The sequence below is a fragment of the Thalassophryne amazonica genome, chromosome 12 (genome assembly GCF_902500255.1).
Source record: "Thalassophryne amazonica chromosome 12, fThaAma1.1, whole genome shotgun sequence".
NCBI lineage: Eukaryota > Metazoa > Chordata > Actinopteri > Batrachoidiformes > Batrachoididae > Thalassophryne > Thalassophryne amazonica.
This window is the reverse complement of record NC_047114.1, coordinates 48,486,906-48,505,964: the sequence shown is the minus strand read 5'-3', so window position 1 is coordinate 48,505,964 and position 19,059 is coordinate 48,486,906. Positions and strand designations below refer to the sequence as shown.

At 41.5% G+C, this 19,059-nt stretch overlaps 1 protein-coding gene across 1 annotated transcript in view; it reads right to left on the bottom strand.

Moving 5' to 3' along the window:
* The window catches only part of carmil3 (capping protein regulator and myosin 1 linker 3), a 253,784-nt gene that overhangs the window by 51,811 nt on the left and 182,914 nt on the right, over positions 1–19,059 (bottom strand). The window contains exons 22-26 of the mRNA XM_034182575.1: positions 17,958–18,026; positions 17,538–17,631; positions 8,987–9,085; positions 8,760–8,879; positions 4,351–4,464 (exon numbers count right to left, since the gene is read on the bottom strand). Of these exons, the coding sequence (XP_034038466.1) occupies positions 4,351–4,464; positions 8,760–8,879; positions 8,987–9,085; positions 17,538–17,631; positions 17,958–18,026 (496 nt within the window). The remainder of the gene's footprint in view (positions 1–4,350; positions 4,465–8,759; positions 8,880–8,986; positions 9,086–17,537; positions 17,632–17,957; positions 18,027–19,059) is intronic.

Below are 19,059 nucleotides of genomic sequence, written 5' to 3'. Positions count from 1 at the left end.
CTGCATCCAGCAACCACATGACATGAAGCACATAAGGCAGCAAGACAGTTTGGTGCACGACCATTTAGAGCTGATTGTTTGACTGTTTCACCTCAGGGAGCTTTGTTGGCTGCTGTCTGCTGGTGCTCTCCGACAGACAAATGAGAACCCATTAACTCACCATAGAAAGTTTCACGTGTTTGCTTTCTCAACATCAAAGCACTTGACACACTGCAGTCTGACAGGTTCCAGTCTAATTGGTTAAATTTATATCAGGCACACAGCATAGCCATGATGGAGAGCTATGGACTGTTTAACTGCATTTTTGATTGCAAAAGAACTTGAATATGCCCCAAAAGTATTTGCATCACAGTGCACCTCACTGACAAGCCCTTGTCGGTGAGGCGCCGACGAGGGTGGCTGCCTATCCAGAGCTCTGTTAGTGTAGCTGTTTTTGAGTGTGTCTTTATCTTGTTTTTCATCTAAAGTCTGTTCAAATTGAAAGTTTAATTTCTCGGAGTGTGGATATCTATCCTATGGATACCGGCTTTTACACTGCTCGTAAGGGCTGCAACAAACTGGTTTACACACAGGCGTGGCAGCTGGCATTACGGTTGAGTGAATCTAACATTACAGACATTTACATCATACCCAGCGAGTTGAGGAAAACTTACTGTGGCTGCAGAGCAGGCAAGAAGCTAAAAGCCAGATGACTGGAGAAACGATGGAGGTATAAACCCTCTGTTCCTTCGGTTGTGATGGGGAATTTTAACTCGCTTGCCAACAAAACGGACGAGCTAGCTGCCTCGGTGAGGAATGTCAAGACATATCGGGAGTGCAGTGTTCTGTGTTTCACAGAGACGTGGCTAAACAGCAACATCCCTGAGGCTAACGTGGAGCTACCCGGCTTTTCCACAGCGAGATCAGATAGATGTCCAGAGTTGAGAGGAAAAGGTAAAGGTGGGGAACTTGTACTTTTTATCAACATTAAGTGGTGTCACCCAGGTCATGTCATTGTGAAAGAAACAGTCTGCTGTCCAGACACTGAACTTTTAGCTGTCAGCATCAGACCATACTACGTGCCTAGAGAGCACAAATCACGTGATCGCTGTATGTGTTTACATTCCACCGCGTGCACTTCTGGAGAAGGCGTGTGACATCATTCACTCCACTATTGCTAAGCTCCAGACACAACATCCTAATGCCTTCATTTTTATCTCTGGGGACTTCAATCAGGTTACACTGGAGTCAACTCTGCCTGCATTCCATCAGTTTGTGAACTGTCCCACAAGGAAAAACCGGACAATTGACCTCATGTATGCCAATGTGAGGGAAGCTTACAAGGACATTCCACTGCCTCCACTGGGTAAATCAGATCACAGCTTGGGTTTACTGCATCCACAGTGCATCCCGTGTGTGTGTCGACAGCCAACCGTCACACGCTCATTCAGGGTATGGTCCCCTGAGGCAGAGGATGTTCTAAGGGACTGTTTTGAGTGCACAGATTGGAAGGTGCTGCATGAATTGCATGGGGAGGATATTGAGGGAGTTAGTCACTGCATAACTGACTATTTGAACTTCTGTTTGGACATTGTTGTTCCCACCAGAACTGTACGCTGCTTTCCCAACAATAAACCCTGGATAACCAGTGACGTCAAGGACCCCCTGAACAAGAAGAAGAGCGCGTTCAAGGATGGTGACCGGACAGAGCTGAGGTGCGTACAGAGTCAAACTGAGAGAGGCAAAGGAGACGTATAGCAGGAAGATGGAGGAAAAGTTGCAGAATAATAACATGAGGGAGGTCTGGAATGGGATGAGAACCATAACAGGTTGTAAAAAGACCAGCAGGAATGTGGAGAGGGTAAATCAGCTGAATCATTTTTAGAACCGTTTTAATGCAGCTGCCTGCTCTAGTACCGCCCCCCAATCTCCTCCACCAGTTGAGGTTACCCGTACACCACTCCATACACACCCCTCATCACCTACCTCCACTATCAACCCCCCCCGGCAGCTACCTCAATCAGTGTGCCACTCAAACCAGCCAAAAACCTCCATTCTGGTCACTGTGAGCCTCCTCCCCCTGTCTCTATAACATCAGAGATGGTAAAGCGTGAGCTCAGGAGACTCCAGCCCAGGAAGGCTGCTGGACTGGACAGAGTGTGTCCTAGACAGTGTTGCCACAGTTACTTTGAAAAAGTAATCCAATTACTGATTACTCCTTGAAAAAGTAACTTAGTTACTTTACTGATTACTCAATTGTAAAAGTAACTAAGTTAGATTACTAGTTACTTTTTTAGTTACTTTCCCCAGCTGCCAACAACAACCCACGTCAACATGACAATGATACCTGTTTTGCCAAAACTCACTTTATAGTCACCCTTTCTTCACTTCAATGAAAATAAATACTTGTTTTATAAAAAGTGAAATAATCTTTCTTGACCTCATATTTAACTGTTGACAGCACTGTAACAGTAAAACTTGCAATTTCAAACCTACATTGTTTATAAATGTGACTATTAAATTCTAACATTTTTCTAACATTTAAATTCTCTATAAACATTTTACTTGTCAAAATTATTATTATTTTAAGTAGTATTAGTAGTTGTAGTAAAAAAAACGGCTTCAAAACTGGACCTTTAATCTAGGGGTGTTGTGGGGGAGGGGGGCATATCCCTGCCCCACGCCCCCATTCCATCTGGATTCGCCCCTGCTTTGGCGTTTGAGCATAAAGAATGGATAACATTTATTTATGCAGAAAACAGGACCAGATTTACAGGTAAGAAAGTTTTATTGTGTTTTCACATCATGTGGTCCTCAGAAAGAGAGTTTAGGTGCATTTGAGTGGAAAATAGTGTTAGTTGTTGACACGTCGCGGAGGATCAGCTATTTTTAACGAGACGATATGGAGCGGCTCAGATCAGAATTCTAAATAAAGGAGAAAAATAAAGTATAAAAATGACTTTGTAAAGCTCAGTGCAGGTGTGCTGTTTTCACCACGCTTTAAGAGGTGAGGACGAGTTGGAGCTGATGAAAAGCTCACAGCTCGCTTAAAGTGGGCAGTTCAGTCGAACCCCGACCTCCTGCCCACGGACCAAGTTTAATGGTGCTGTTGACCCACAATGCAAAAATAATAGTAACGCACAGTGACTTGGAGAAGTAACTTTAATCTGATTACTCATTTGGAAAGATTAATGCGTTAGATTACTCGTTACAAAAAAAGTGGTTAGATTAGAGTAACGCGTTACCAGCATCACTGGTCCTAGACTCCTGAAAGTCTGTGCGGCTGAACTGGGTGAGCCTTTATAGTATGTCTTCAACCTCAGTTTACATCTTGAGAGAGTACCAACTTTGTGGAAGACGTCATGCCTCATCCCAGTTCTAAAGAAGTTACATCCCAGTGAACTGAATGACTTCGGGCCTGTTGCTCTAACTTCTCACATCAAGAAGACAATGGAGCGGTTACTAGTGCACCTCCTCAGACCTCAAGTCAGCCATGCACTCCATCCGCTACAGTTCGCACATCGGGAAAAAGTAGGAGTGGAAGACGCCATCATCTGCCTACTACACAGAGCTCATTCATACCTAGACAGAGGAAATGATGCTGTGAGAATCATGTTTTTTGACTTCTCCAGTGCCTTTAACACCCTTCAGCCCCCCTGTTGAGAGATAAGCTACTGCAGATGAGGGTAGAACCACACCTAGTCTCCTGGATAACAGACTATCTCACCATGAGACCACAGTTTGTGAGGCTGAAGGACTGTGTCTCTGGGACTGTGATCAGTAGTACAGGTGCCCCACAAGGAATTGTCCTCTCCCCTGTTCTGTTCACCCTCTATACGTCAGATTTCAGCTACAACACTGAGGTATGTCACATGCAGAAGTTTTCTGACAATACAAGTATTGTGGCATGTATCTATCTATCTATCTATTCACCACTTGTTTTGCATCCACCCTTAAAGTCTGACATATGGGCATGAATCAACCATGCCCATATTCCCACAAGTGCAAAATTCTTTGCTGATATTTATGTGATATTTTCAACACTGACCTTTGCGGAGCAGAAATGTAACTTGTACTCCAATGGAATTATGAATTACAAGTTGCTAAGAGCAATAAATAATGATATTTAAGTTGGATGGCTGCCTTTTCTCCCCACTCAGTACCACTAAGAACAAAAAAGAAAAAAAGGAAAGGAATGAAATCCATTAAAGAGTTTCTCCCCCTGTGAATTTTAATAAAACATTCCTTTTGAAGTCTGCAAACCTGAATGACAAACACCTCATTTAAATCAATACTGAAATGCAGCTACCATAGCTTTTCTCTCCATTTAAAATAAGAGTGCATTAAGACGTTGTTGGTTCTCAGGCCTACCTGAAGTTCTTTGTCGGCAGCCTTGGCCAGCTCTCCCGCCAGTGTGTCCAGTCGCTGTTTTACAGGTCCGTCCACGGACAACACATGGGCCAGCTCGCACAGAGACGGATACAGCTAAAACACACAGGATGACAGGAAAGACAAGAGTTTAAATATTTTACAAAAAGTAAAACAAAGAAGGGACAGTTGACAAAAAAGGAATTCACATCACATTCTATACATAACCTGTCTCAAACTGCTGGTCTGGGGGCCACATAAGGCCCATGACCTAAACGTTTATGGGTTGCAGCATGGATCAGCAGCTATGACCTGCATAATAATGTCTGTTCTGGGCAATACAGTAAAAAAAAAAAAAAAGACAGTAATATACAAGATAATACAACAATGTAGCCTAATACTGAGGTGCATTTTTTCAAATATTCTAGTAAATGCGTGTGCTGGTCCAACATGCTGCCAGGAATTCAGTGTGACCTGTGTAGAGCACGTGCAGGTAACATAATCATGCTGCACACTTTTATTTTTTGATTTCGTAATGGTTAGCATTTGGTTGCACAGGTGACATTTATTATTTGGGGTCCGATACTTTGAATAATACACAAAGGCGGAGCTGTCAGCATACTGTCAACACATTATGAATCGATGGCTTGCTATGGCGCAAAGATTGCCATTTTGTGATCAAATGGGTGCACTATGAAATGATATTTGAGGGATAGCAAGGGATTTTAATGCTAAAGTAATGATTTTTAGGGACACGAAGATGCCTGTCTTTAAATTGGCTAGATTTCTGTGGTAACATAGGCTACCTGGCTTACAACAGGGTCAGAGTTTTAGCTATGAAAGGGGCTGTTAAAAGTGCTGTCCTTTCACTTAACTGGACATCGCAGTCTCATTTGAGGGCGGGCGCTAAAGGGGTAAAATATGACGCATATGACAAAATGTTTCCACTTCCGGGGGACCAACCACGACATTTTCAATGATTTATTTTTTTTGGACAACTTGCATGCAAAAAAAAGTGAAAATGCAAAGAAAAAGTGACAATGCGGTGCAAAGTGGACATGTGTTGCGGTTTATTTATGATCTGGAGCACAAATGTGTCGAGGCGGTTGTGCAGGCAATTTTCCGTGTGAAGTTATGCTGTGTATATATTGCGCAACAGAGCACAGGTCCTCCTAAGTGTTCAAATCCTACGATATCACACAGGGTTCAAATTAGACTGCAGTGCCCTATTCATCCAAACTGTACAAAATTCCCTTACAAGAGAGGCTATTTACATACCTCAATGCCATCTCTCTCGCTCTCCATGTGGCATGTAATATCCATTTATGTGGATGTAGCAACATATGACATGTTATACATCCTCTTTTGTGTGAACATGCATCAGCTCTGACAGCAACATTAGGATTTCTTGTGCCAACTCAAGCAAACAAAGCCCGAGTGTGTTGATCTCTCCTTATTGTACAGCCCTCAAAACTGAACCGAAAGGGATAAAACATTTCTTTTAAAAATGGAGAGGAAAAAAAAATGACCTCATCAACCCGTCTGGTCAACTGAATTTGCTATTTTGTTAATTCTTCATGTTAAACATCAACACACTTGATATAATAGTCCTCTGTCAGGATGATGTACTCTGTCTTCTCATGGCACAAAGGCAGTGAAGGACAACAGGAACCTGTTTTCAAGTGAATGTGAAATTGTGTTTACTCTGGTAAATGGTAAAGTGAATGTGTTAGTGACCACTGAAGTTTTCATCCCGACTCAGAACTAAAATGATACACAAGAAAGTGATGGCTACAAATCCTAAAGTGACAACCTGGCTTTTCTTCACGTTTCATGCCTTAAATCCATGTTTTTCTCTGCTCAGGATTCTGGAAAGTCATTCATTCTATACTAGTGATTTGAGCACCACACTGCACACAAGAGGCCATAGTTGGTGTTGAAAGGGATATTACATGACAGTGAACTGGAACACTGAAACTGACAGGCCACTGTATAATGATATGTTATCATAGGGCTGTATCGTAACATATCAACATCATGCAGCAGCGGATCACAGAAGAACGACATGCACATTACCATGACAGTGTCGGAAAGAAAGAAGGCCCAGGAGCTGTGCGAAAGGTTGTGATTGTGCCAGCCCAGTCTCACATTATAGTTTTTCGTCCTCCTGTCACGAAATGATTCAAATTTTCGTTACTAACCCTACTCCTACCCCCAACCCTAACCTTAACCATAACCTAACCCTACTACTTCCCCTAACCCTAACCATAACCACCCTGACCCCACCCCCGCTGTACTTTTAATTACGTGCACCCGTCACAGAATGAATTAGAATAAATTTGTGCTCCCATGATGAAAATTTAGCACTTTTCGTGAGAATATGACAAACCAATAGATTAATGTATATTTTGTGCTGCTGAATCACGACATGCCATGAGACTGGATTGGATTCCGCACATGGCTGAAGACGAGACCAAAATCAGGTGATGTAGACACTCTCGAGCATGAACAGGTCAAAAAGGATTTACACTGACAGCCACTCTATAGAGGGGGAGAATTCAGAATGTCTGGGTTTTCAATTTTCCTTGATCAGGACTAATGTCCAAGTTTTCAATTGCTTTCTGGAATCGGCCATCAGAAGTGTATCTGTATGTATCGAAAGTGTTGAACTTGCAGAGACATTCACTTCTCTCTGCAGTCACATTCATGTCTGTGGGTACTCGACTATAATAATAATAATAATAATATTTTTTATTTAACCAGGTAGAATTCCATTGAGACTGAAACCTCTTTTACAAGGATGACCTGGCCAAGAAAGTAGCATACGTCATAGTGGACAAGTTAACATCAACATGAGAATGTTGGTGGTGAATAAAGTACAATCATCTTGGTCATAATAACACTGCACATAAAGTAAAGTCTCAAGAAGATTTGGATTAGAAACACAGACATTGAGCAAAAGAATCCCATTTGCCCTCTCATAAAATAGACCGGAGGTTGTTTAAGGAAGTCAGTCTGGGCAGTTTCAGTTCGGATTGGACAACATTACAGTCAGAGGGAGCTGAAAAACTGAAAGGACTCTTTCCTGCTTCAGTGCTGACACGAGGTACACAAAAAAACATGTTAATCAAGCGCAGGTCAATACAGCTTTCAGATCTCTGTAATGACAGTAAACTGGATAAATAGGTCAGAACCAGTCCAATAAGAGTTTTGTAAACCAGAATCATCCAGTGTGTATAACGCCTAACAGACAGAGAGGGCATGCCCACTTTGGCATACAACTCACAGTGGTGGGTGAGGCGGCTACAACCAGTGATGAATCTCAGGGCACAATGTTGGCCTCCCTCTGTGATCTTCTCATGCTCATTGAGCAGGTTTGAGGCCATGTGTAAAGTGACTGGGATGACAATCGCACCAAATCTAAAGACCACGGTCCTCTGTCGGAAAATGGTGGATTGTCCCCTCTGGGACAGGGGAGACTTATTGCCCCAGGTGGAGAAGTTTAAGCAATCTCTTGTTCACAAATGGGATAACTTGTAGTGTGAGACTGATAGACAGATAGGGTGGCATCTGATGTTTTATGAACCCTGTACCGGACAATTGTGGTGATGAAAGAGCTGAGCCAGAAGGTGAGGCTCTCAATTGACTAGTCAGTTTACACCCCTATCCTCACCAATGGGCACGAACATCCCGTAATGACCAAAAGAACAAGGTTGTGGATACAAGTGACGGAAATGAGATTCCTCCATCAGGTATCTGAGCTTACACTCCTGGACAGGGCAAGAACTTCGACTATGCAGGAGGTACTAAGTAGAGCCGCTGCTTCTTCGCATTGAAAGGAGACAGTTGAGGTGGTTCTTGCAGCTGGTGAGGATGCCCCCTCGTTGTCTCACTCAGGAGGTCTCCCAGGTACGTACAACTGGGAGGAGGCCCCAGGGAAAGACCAAGGACACGCTGGATGGGAATATATATCCCTGCTGGCTTGGAAACACCCCGGAATCCCACAGGAAGAGTTACAGGACTTGGCCGAGGATACAGAAGTGTGGAGTGAGCCATTTATTCTGCTGCCATCGTGACTCAGACCCGGATAAGTGGCAGAAAATGAATGAATGATACCACTGATATGTTTAACACAAGAATGCAACACAATCCATCATTTATTGCAATTTCTTCTACTGGAGTCATAATATAAATATAAAACTTCTGAAACGTAGCAGCTATTAAAATCCAACTTCACCTGGTCACACTGATCTTAAATTTAGCAAAGTTGTGCTGTTATTTGATAGAACCAGATGCGTGTCCCTCCAGTAAGTTGAGTTTGCGCCACTGTTCAACAATGAGCTTATACAGCAGCGCAATGTGAATTATTTTCAGGTGTGAGTCACAAACAGAAGAGCAGGAGACCCACTCACAGCTCTGGAGTTCCTGGCCTCACTCAGGATTTGTCTGGCTGTCTGCACCTCCTCTCCTTCCTCACAGCCTTTCAGGACACACACCTGCTGCTGCACCCGCACACACAGACGCTCCATCACCTGCAAACACATCATGTAGAAATCATTCACATATCCAACATGTAAAGTTAAAGTATACAGCCAGGGATTTCGCCTGAAAGTTTGTGCACCAATGGCGACACCCTCACCTGTTCAGCGGTGCTGGTGACAAGTCCTTGGTGCAGCCTGAGCACCTGTTTCTGAGAGAAACGCTGAGTCTGGTTGTTCCTGAGCAGAGCGCGCTGGATCTATAATGTGCACATAAAAACAACCAAGAAGAGGAGTGGAGATGACAGGAGAGCAGTCCATTTGCATAGTAATAAGAAAACTGCTGAGAAAAAGTTGATCCCTTGAAATAACTGCAACGTCTTGACTTTTTATTAAAATAATAATAATTAAAATAAAAAGCTCAGCTGGCAGAAGCTTTCATTGCTTAATAATCTTGTGTAAAGACATGGAATCAAGTGCTCCTCAAAGACTTAAGATGCAGACAAGCAAACACTAACCTACGTAGATAAACACACTCCACAAAATTATGTTGTGTTAGAAACTGGAATTGATTTGCTCTGATGCCATTTTTGATGCTGTAAAAGACCATTAAATTACAAATTTAATTGTCCAAAAAAGTAGCATGTCAGCGTCATTTCATGACTCGTACTCTACTCTGGCAAGTCAGAGTGAATTTAAAAGGATCTTGTGAATCAGTGGGCTTTACAGTCAGGTGAATAAGTCGTGGGACACTGGCACAATGGACAGTGACAGAGAAGAACAGAAGTCAAATCTCTGCTGAAGTATCCCGCATGCTTTCAGGCAAACTGCAGGTAAAATTTCACATCTTTTGAACTAAGTCTTTCTGTTCCAGTCCCTCATGAAGCTGTATAACTGGTAATGCAAAAGACAAAAGGTGCACAGTTTCTCCAATCATAGCCACAGAACCCAACAAGAGCAACTGGAGATTACTGATGTCCGCCAGTCCGGATCTGGATCATCCCCAAAATTCAGTGGAGTCTTCCCTGCCCTAATATGTATCTGTGGTGCAAACGTGGTGAGAATCCATGAAGTAGTTTTAACGTAATCCTTAAAAGCCTACAAAGTGAAATCCTAAATCAGAATTCAGATGTGAATTACCTCTAAAATTCAGTGGAGTCTTCGATGCCAAAATATCTATCTGTAGTGCAAATGTGATGAGAATCCATGAAGTAGTTTTGACGTAATCCTTAACAGCCTATAAAGAGAAACCCCCAAAATGTAATGGAATCTTCCGTGGCCTAATATGTATCTGTAGTGCAAATTTGGTGAGAATCAGAGAAGTAGTTTTGACGCAGTCCTGCTAACAGTAATCCTTCAGAGCCTATCTAAAGTGAAAATTGATCCAGAATTCAGATCCGGATCACCTCCAAAATTTAATGGTGTCTTTCTTCCTTGGTCCAATATCGTCAAAATCCATGCAGTAGTTTTGATGTAATCCTGCTAACAGACAGACAGACAAATAATAAATAAACGCCAATGATTTTATCACGTCCTTGGAAGATATAACTCCTTTATATAACTCCTTTAGAGCTGTCATGGCCGTCTTGGATGCTTACCTCACTAGTCTCCTTCCTACATGATCAAAGTTTTTGAGAACTTCCTACACCAGACAGACTTACCATACTTAATGGGTGATATGAATAAAGTCCAAGACATTCAGTGACGTGAAAATGTTCATCCATTAGTTTCAAAAGAAAACTGGCTGTGAATGTGATTTATGATTTCGTTTAGTTTGTCCAAATATAGGCTCTGAAAAATGGAAGTACTACATATAGAAGTAGCCATAATTTATAGTCAATGTAATAATTTTTTAAACCCTCTGAATTAAATTTCAAAAATCTACGGTGCTGTAAAATCCCCATCTTCATTGTTTCAAATGAACAATGGCAATGTACATGAAGCTTCTTGCCCAGAAGGCACAGACAGATATTTGCGACCGTATAACAGCATGAACGGCCGCTAATCATCAGACACAAGGGGGTTATTCCCATTCTAATCCAATTCCATCATTTGCACAGTTTATTTTTCTGTAGGTAATTCAGTTGGCGACAGGGGCGTAGGTTTGCATATGGACCATAGGGACAAGTCACAACCAATATTTTGGGATGGCAAAATAGTCCCTACCAATATTTAGCATTTTTGTTTATATAACAAAATCATTCACTATTTTTTTTTTTAACTCGATACTATAATTTTAGTCGTCACGTTTTGTGTTTTCGACGTGCCAGAATGACAGGGTTACCCATGTTGCAATTTCATTGGCTCACGTTCTTCTCACATGGACGTAAACAAAGCGCATCTCGTGGCAGGCAGTGCTTAATTTGTAAAGTGGGAGGTCCCGGAGCGCAGAGGATGGGTGGCTCCGGTGCAGTGTTGCCAGATGTACGATAATTATCGTATTTGTACGATAGTTTTGCCCTCTGTACGATGTACGATCAATAATGGGAAAAAACCCAAATATGTACGATAATTTCAGTTGGTTTCCCAAACACGCATCTCTCTCTGACACCCAAGAATCATTTTGCAGGCGTTGCACTCAGGCGGCATCAAAGACACAACACACACAGGGCTGCTGCTGGCTTTGGGCTGCCGGGACAGTCATTTGAAAGCCCGCCCCCTCCCCATACAAAGTAATGAGTTCCCATCCAATCTCTGCAGGACAGGAAGATTCCCCAACCAACATCTTTTTTTTTTTTTCGAAACTGTATTTCAACAAATGCAATAACAAACGAACAAAACACAAGAGCAAAGAGATATACAAGAAAAATAAAAAAAAGTTCAAGTTCCTTATGGAGGTGTCAACATTTTTTCTGTGTTCAACAAAATCTGCACAAGTGGCCATGGCATCGGATGACGACAGCGACCTCGAGGTTGAATTCGACTCTTTCTAGTCTGGTAATTAACACATGTTTGTGTTACTTCACAGTCTGGTAGTGCATTTGCTTGTGCATTTGCGTTCTTTTTGTGCCATAGTTTCCCCATTAATATAATTACTGTTTAAAAATGTGACATAAAATTCTTTGTAAATTTAAAAAAAAAATGCTAATAGCTACGTTGTATGCGTTTTGTTTGTGTACGATAATTTCTCCCAAAATACGATAATTTTGAGGTTTTGGTACGATAGTTTCATATTTCATATCTGGCAACACTGCTCCGGTGCAGAAAAACAAGAAGGGCGGGGGGGAGGGGTTGCGAACAATGCTGTGCGCCACACTTAAAATAAACTGCACACCCACACAAACACGCACACACACCTTCACAAATGACACTAACATCCTGCCTTTTCCTCAAAAAATACTACATTTATGTTTGCTGTCTGTCTATGTACTTTTCTGTCACTTTTGCACTCTTTTTCATACTTTTCCCTCGTTTCAAAAGTCACCGAACGCACTTTACTGTAATATATGCAACATATAGCATACTGTTGGAAAGCACGGGTTCTTGGCTTGCTGTCAGTGTTGAAATTTTTCAGAGTGAGGGCTTACATGAGAATTTACGGTAATGAGAATCAGCGGCGCACTAGTGTGAAACTTCCGTGTTTTTCCTCTGTGTTATGACATCACAGGCTTACGTTTACCGTAATACACCATATATATCATTGGAAATCCCTTTTTTTTTGGCAAATTAGGTTGCCAGATACCTACAACTGCATTATTGATGAAGAGAATAGATTATACATCTTGTTTGCAAAAACTTTTTTTTTTTTTTTTGTTAGCTCCACAAGTATTTTTTTGTTGTCTTGTTCTCTCAGGTGTAGGCCTATAGAATAGATTCGTGATTTTGGGTGCAATTTTGTTATTTAAGCTATTTGTTTGTTTGCCTACACACTTAATATTGTAAATAAAGTGTTAAATTATTCAGCATTATGTCGTCATATGTTATGCATTATGCTGTACTTGTGCGTCTAATGGTATGAGTGGGTTAGGGGGTGATGGTGGTGAGCAGGGGGGCCGGGTGGGGTGTGTGGTATTGTCCCTACCAAAGCTGAGACCAAACCTACGCCCTTGGTTGGCGAGCCTTACCGTGAGGCAGCGTCGCTCCAACAGCGGTCAGGGTGCCGGGTAATCCATGAAATGTCAAAAGCCATCAAATGTGAAACGTAATTCTGTATCAGAATCCACATCAGTACTTTCATATGGTAGCTTAAATTCACCCATTTCGGCGGCGGCATCAGTATGCGACTTTCTCATGCTCTCAGCTAACAGCGCTAACAGCTAGCAGCACGTGCAGCCGGTGTTCTGTCGAATTGTGTGTCTCGTTGCATAAATCGACAGTTCCGCATCCCGACAATATTACGCATATGTGCGCATGCACAGTTGCACAGAAGGCCGGCCTGTCGACAGGAATGACATCTCGTCAGAACACAGGTCAGGGCATGGAGTAATACATCTAAATATGAAACGGTCAAATATTTTGACACCATTATACCAATATTTATATGGCCTGAAATCTCACATGCTTATTAACCAATCAGATTTGCGGAAAAAATGTAATTGGATTAGAATAAATTATGTAAAGTTTCTATAATGATTTGGAATGGCGTTCAAGTCCAGAATGTAATTATCAATGTCCATTGTTCACTGTTTTTACATAATATCTGTAATTTCTGCAAAAATATTAGTCCCATCAACATTCCATTTTGGCAGCATTCATCCTTGATCCAAAATACATAAGCATACCAATCGGCAAATGTCTCCAGTTTCTCCATGTTCGAAGGTAAACGCACGCACGCACATACACATATGCTAGTTGGTTTTTAATATGTAGATGCACAATCATTATAGCCTTATAGTGTATGCATATTTCCATCTCCAAGCTAGATAACCATAAATTATTTTTGGACTTAAGTTTTCTCAGGTGATATGTATTTGTGTAAGGATGTAGGCTGTGGCCTAAAGTGATGAATGCACCGTATCAAGGTATGGATTAAGCAGCTCCTTTACCTCAGGTAAAATGGGCCAAAAAAAGATGTGAAAAGCATAAAATTGTAAAATGCCTATCAGAGTGAGAAAAAAAACATTCTTGAAATACAGTGCATCCAGAAAGTATTAACAGTGCTTGACATTTTCCACATTTTGTTATGTTACAGCCTTATTCTAAAATGGAGCAAATTCATTTTTCCCCTCAAAATTCTACTCACAACACCCCATAATGACAACATGAAAAAAGTTTTTTTTTTCCCCAAATGTATTAAAGATGAAGAACTAAGGCATCACATATACGTAAGTATTCACACCCTTTGCTCAAAACTTTGCTGATGCACCTTTGGCATCACATTTTTGGCATCACATCTATTTTTGGGCAGTTTTGCCCATTCCTCTTTGCAGCACCTCTCAAGCTCCATCAGGTTGGATGGGGAGCGTCGGTGCACAGCCATTTTTAGAACTCTCCAGAGATGTTCAATCAGATTCAGGTCAGGTCTCTGGCTGGGCCACTCAAGGACATTCACAGAGTTGTCCTGAAGCCACTCCTTTGATATCTTGACTGTGTGCTTTGGGTCATAGTCCTGCTGAAAGATGACCCACTCTACCACACAGACCTGGATGTGAACACTGTCCTTCTGTGAGGTTCTCCTCCCTCCACAGAGGAGTGCTGGAGCTCTGACAAAGTAATCATCAGGTTCTTGGTCACCTGCCTGACTAAGGTCCTTCTCCTCTGGTGGATCCAAGCTCCTTCCATTTGTGGATGATGGAGGCCACTGTGCTCATTGGGACCTTCAAAGCAGCAGAAATGATTCTGCACCCTTCCTCAGATTTGTGCCTCAAGACAATCCTGTCTCAGATGTCTACAGACAATTCCTTTGACTTCATGCTTGGTTTGTGCTCCGACATGCACTGTCAACTATGGGACCTTATATGTAGACAGGTGTTGTGCCTTTCCAAATCATGTTAACTCAACTGAATTAACCCCAGGTGAACCTCAAGTAAAAAGGTGAAAGTAAAAGTGAAACACCTCAAGTATGATCAGTGGAAACAGGCTGCACCTGAGCTCAATTTTGAGCTTTATGTTGGGCTGTGAACACTTATGTACATGAGATTTTTTTTAGTTTTAATTTTAATAAATTTGCAAAAAATCTCAAAAACCTTTTCACATTGTCATTATGGGGTATTGTGTGTAGAATTTTCAGGAAAAAATAAATTTCATCCATTTTAAAATTACGGAAAAAAGTGCAGCGCTGTGAATACTTTCTGAATAAACTGTAGCTAAACTATTGAAGCATGACCACAAAACAATCAAAGGTTTTGTTGCAAACAGTCAGCAAGTTTGCATGAAATGTGTAGAGAGACAAATAAACTGCAAATGATTTAAGAATTAAACATAATGCTACCAGGAACCCTCTTGAGAACATGTGGGCCTGAGAGAACAATACACCTCTTTGAACAACATTTGGGAGGCTGTGGTTGTTGTTGCATGAAAAGTGGATTGTCAACAGATCAAGTAACTGACAGACTCTATGGCCGGGAGGCTTGTGACAGTTACTGAAAAGAAGGTGGCTGTATTGATCCTTGAATATTTTTGAAATGTTAGAAGTGTTTGTTAAACTTACTGCAATAAATTAAAATAAAGAAGTGATGGCAACATTTTAGCTTTTTCTTCATAATTCGGCACACATACATTATATATTTCTCTGAGAAAGGCAAAACTCACTTTTCAGGTATGAGGTTTATTCACATTTTGGATTGACTGGCAACACTGTATTTCTTAAACAACAAAATTAATCCACAGGAATATATAATTTGCCTAACAAATGTGCACACTGTGTATATTAAATCATGCCTTTAAATGTGCAGCAACTCCATACTCCCAATTTGGAACCAACCACACTGAGGAAAGATGGACCTCCATGAGAAACATACTAGAGCGCCAAAAATGACACCTTGTCAGCAAGCCAACTGTGCATGTCTGCGGTAAGGAGCAGTGGACCCTGCTCACTGTCAAAGAGGACACCTGCCCCTATTCTTGCCACAAGTGGGAATACTGTTGTTACTCTGTCTGAGAATGTGGACTGCCATAGACACAGCAGCACATCATGGCAAGCTGTGTTCTAAACAAATTCAAGGGGGACATCAAGACCTTCCATGTGCCAATGATGAGGCTGTCAAGTGACCATAACATTTGAAGATGATTAATGATGACCATTAATTATCTGCAGGTGTTTTAGTCCGAAGGGATCCCATACATAGAAAGATGATGAAGAAGATAAATTGCATGGATTGTTTCAGCAGTGATTTAGAGACACGGAAAGGTGGTACATCTTCTCCTCCAGTGGACCGGAAAGACAAACGAATGGGGCTAAGGCCGGTCAACTTGTTAAATCATCCGTCATAGCACAGCTGCTGGGGTGCTAAAAAGGACTCGAACGTGTTGCACCACCACTACAGGAACAGTCAGGAAGAAGGCAATTTGACACTTTATAAAAAGTAACTTGATGTGTGAAATAAACTGAGGCAGGTGCAGATTGGTGTGTATCTGGCATTTCACGTGAAATCTGACGCGGGTTGACATAATGGTATGAATAGAAACATTATCTGTTCTTTGAGACGTGCAAGTGACAGATGTCAAAATACTAAATTATGTCAGCGGTGTGCACTGCCCGTGACTCTGCAGCGTTATAGCAGATGGAGAGCATGTATGGTCTGCAGCAGGGTGTGCAACCACTTACTCCCGCACTGCTACACCAAGGAAAAATGCATATTAAAAGAATTATAGGTAAGTAATCCAAACCCCATGGATAAATGTCCTCTAATCTCACCAAATTTCCCAAAAATATAAATACTTAAGACATATATTTTAGTACATTTATTAAATGATATTAATGAAGCATGAATAATCTCCCAAATAACAATAGCTAACTATTTTAGTAGGTTTCTTTAGTCATAGTATTTATGAAATGTATGTTGCTCAATAAAATATACATTCTTTAATATGATCATAGCCAGTAAGCTCTCTCTTATCTGGAAAAACCTGAGAGCACTGTGAGAATTATGTTTTTTTTATTTCTCCGATGGTTTTAATACCAAACAGCCGGTGCTTCTGAAGGACAAGCTGGAGAACACAAATGTGGACCCCCGCCTCTCATCTTTGACTACCTCACAGAATGACCACAGTAAGTGAGGGCTAGGGACTGTGTCTCTGACATGGTCATAAGCAGCACGGGGGCCCGCAAGGAACCATCTTGGCTCCCTTTGTCTTCACACTCTACACTGCAGACATCATGTACAACTCTGTCAAGCGTCACCTGCAAAGGTTCTTTGACGACTCTATCTCAACATGACACTAATGGGCTAACACTGGCATGAAAACTTTGCTAGGATCACATAACACAATGCTAAAGGCACTAACATTAGCATGAGAACTTTCTAGCAACACATACATCAATATGAGATTCCTCCATTGTGAGAAATAATATTCATAATGTGCTAATTCATAATGGGTATTGGGATAAGATTTTATCGATAGATAAAATCTTATCAATACCCATCCCTACACCCCACTGGGTCTGGTCTGCTTGATGTTTCTTCCTATAACTCTTTTTCCTTACCACTTTTGCTTGCACACATGTGGCGCCTTGGGGCAACTTTTCGTTGTGATTTGGCGCTGTATCAATAAACTGAATTGGAAAAATAATTAAAAACCGAACCCCTAACTGTCGCCTTGAGCCAGTCTTACCTTGGTGATGGCCTGGTCGGTCTTTTCTGGGGCACTGCGGTAGGCCTGAGTGACATCACTGAGAGGGAGGGGCATGTACTGCAGAGTAAAGTTACTAAGCAAAGGAGAGATGAAAAGGAGAAATAAAGAAGAAGACAGAAATTAAACTGGCAATGATTACTATGACTTTTACAAGACCACTCAGTCAAGCAGGTTTGATTTGAACACATTTGCCAGTGTTCCTTACACGTACTGAGACAAAAACTTAACATTCTGCAGAGGAAAAAAACAATCTTTTTACTTGCAAGCACGTCGGAAGACTGATGAAATGGGGTGTAATGGTAAACAGTGTACATTGCTGATCTGAGATACAATCTGTCTTTAAAAGCGAGCGCACATTCCATGTAGGTGTGCGCACAGTATGCGTCGTGTTCCTCTTACTGCTCCAGTGCACGTGCCACATCTTGAAAGCCTGTCGCCGTGGTGTTGTTGCGATCCCACGACACACTCCTGAGAGAAAACACAGCGAAAACAAAGATCGGTTTACTTCATAAAACTCCTGGCAGTATTGCAGCATTTATCCAGCGTTACATATCAGTGAGGGAACTTTCCTTTAAAAGGGATTAAATATGCACAGAATGAGCCTGTGAATGAGACACATCCATACTGTCTGCTTCTTGTTTTTAAAATATCAGTCATTTTCCTACTCCCTCAAACACTTTTGCTTTCCCCGGCTCGTTCTGCCCTAGAAATTCAATCGGCAATACCCAAATCTCACTCCTCAGGTGGTCTCCCTCTCTCATCCCATCATAGCGTCCTCCCTCTTGGGTGGCTAAACATTTCCCGCCTTAATACTCTCTTCTTATTCCCTCATCTCTTTTGCTGTCCTCATTTCCTGACACTTTCTTCTCCCTCTTCCCACTCCTGAGTTTTAAATCTGTTCCTTTAAAGCAGCAACATTTCACCTTATTTGACCCATCACTCTTAACCCAGATTTTGTTTTAAATTAAATTTCCGAGTTATCATTAATTATTCTTTCGTGTTTTGTAAAAAAACATTCTCATTACTAAACTAAATTAGTTGATTGCACTATTCAACTGAAATTTTCGGTGCAATGATCATGTTAAGCAGAGTTAACTTTTTGTCTCAAGTTTCTGTAAGGGAGGGGAGGGGTCCATTTTAAATTCTACCTAGCAACCATGTCAAGTGTGAAGACTCCACTCATCCTGCTGCTTCTGCTCATGGCTTCCTGTGCTCAAATTCAAAACCTGTGGATTTTGAGAGCAACACATAACTTTCTGGTCAAAAGACGGTTCATTGAAAATAGCTTAGTGTTTAAGTGCTGCTTCTTCTTTTTTTTTCTCTCCGCTGTACACAGTCTACACTTGGCTGTGGGTTTTTGAAAGAAACACTGACTTAAAGAAAGTGGAATGTAGGCTTCAAGTTATTTGTTGATAAGTTTCTGGAAATTAGTTTCGCCCAAAGAGTGGTCCAGTGAGAACACGTTAGCTAAACTGAAGTTATTTTTTGGCAATATAACTCA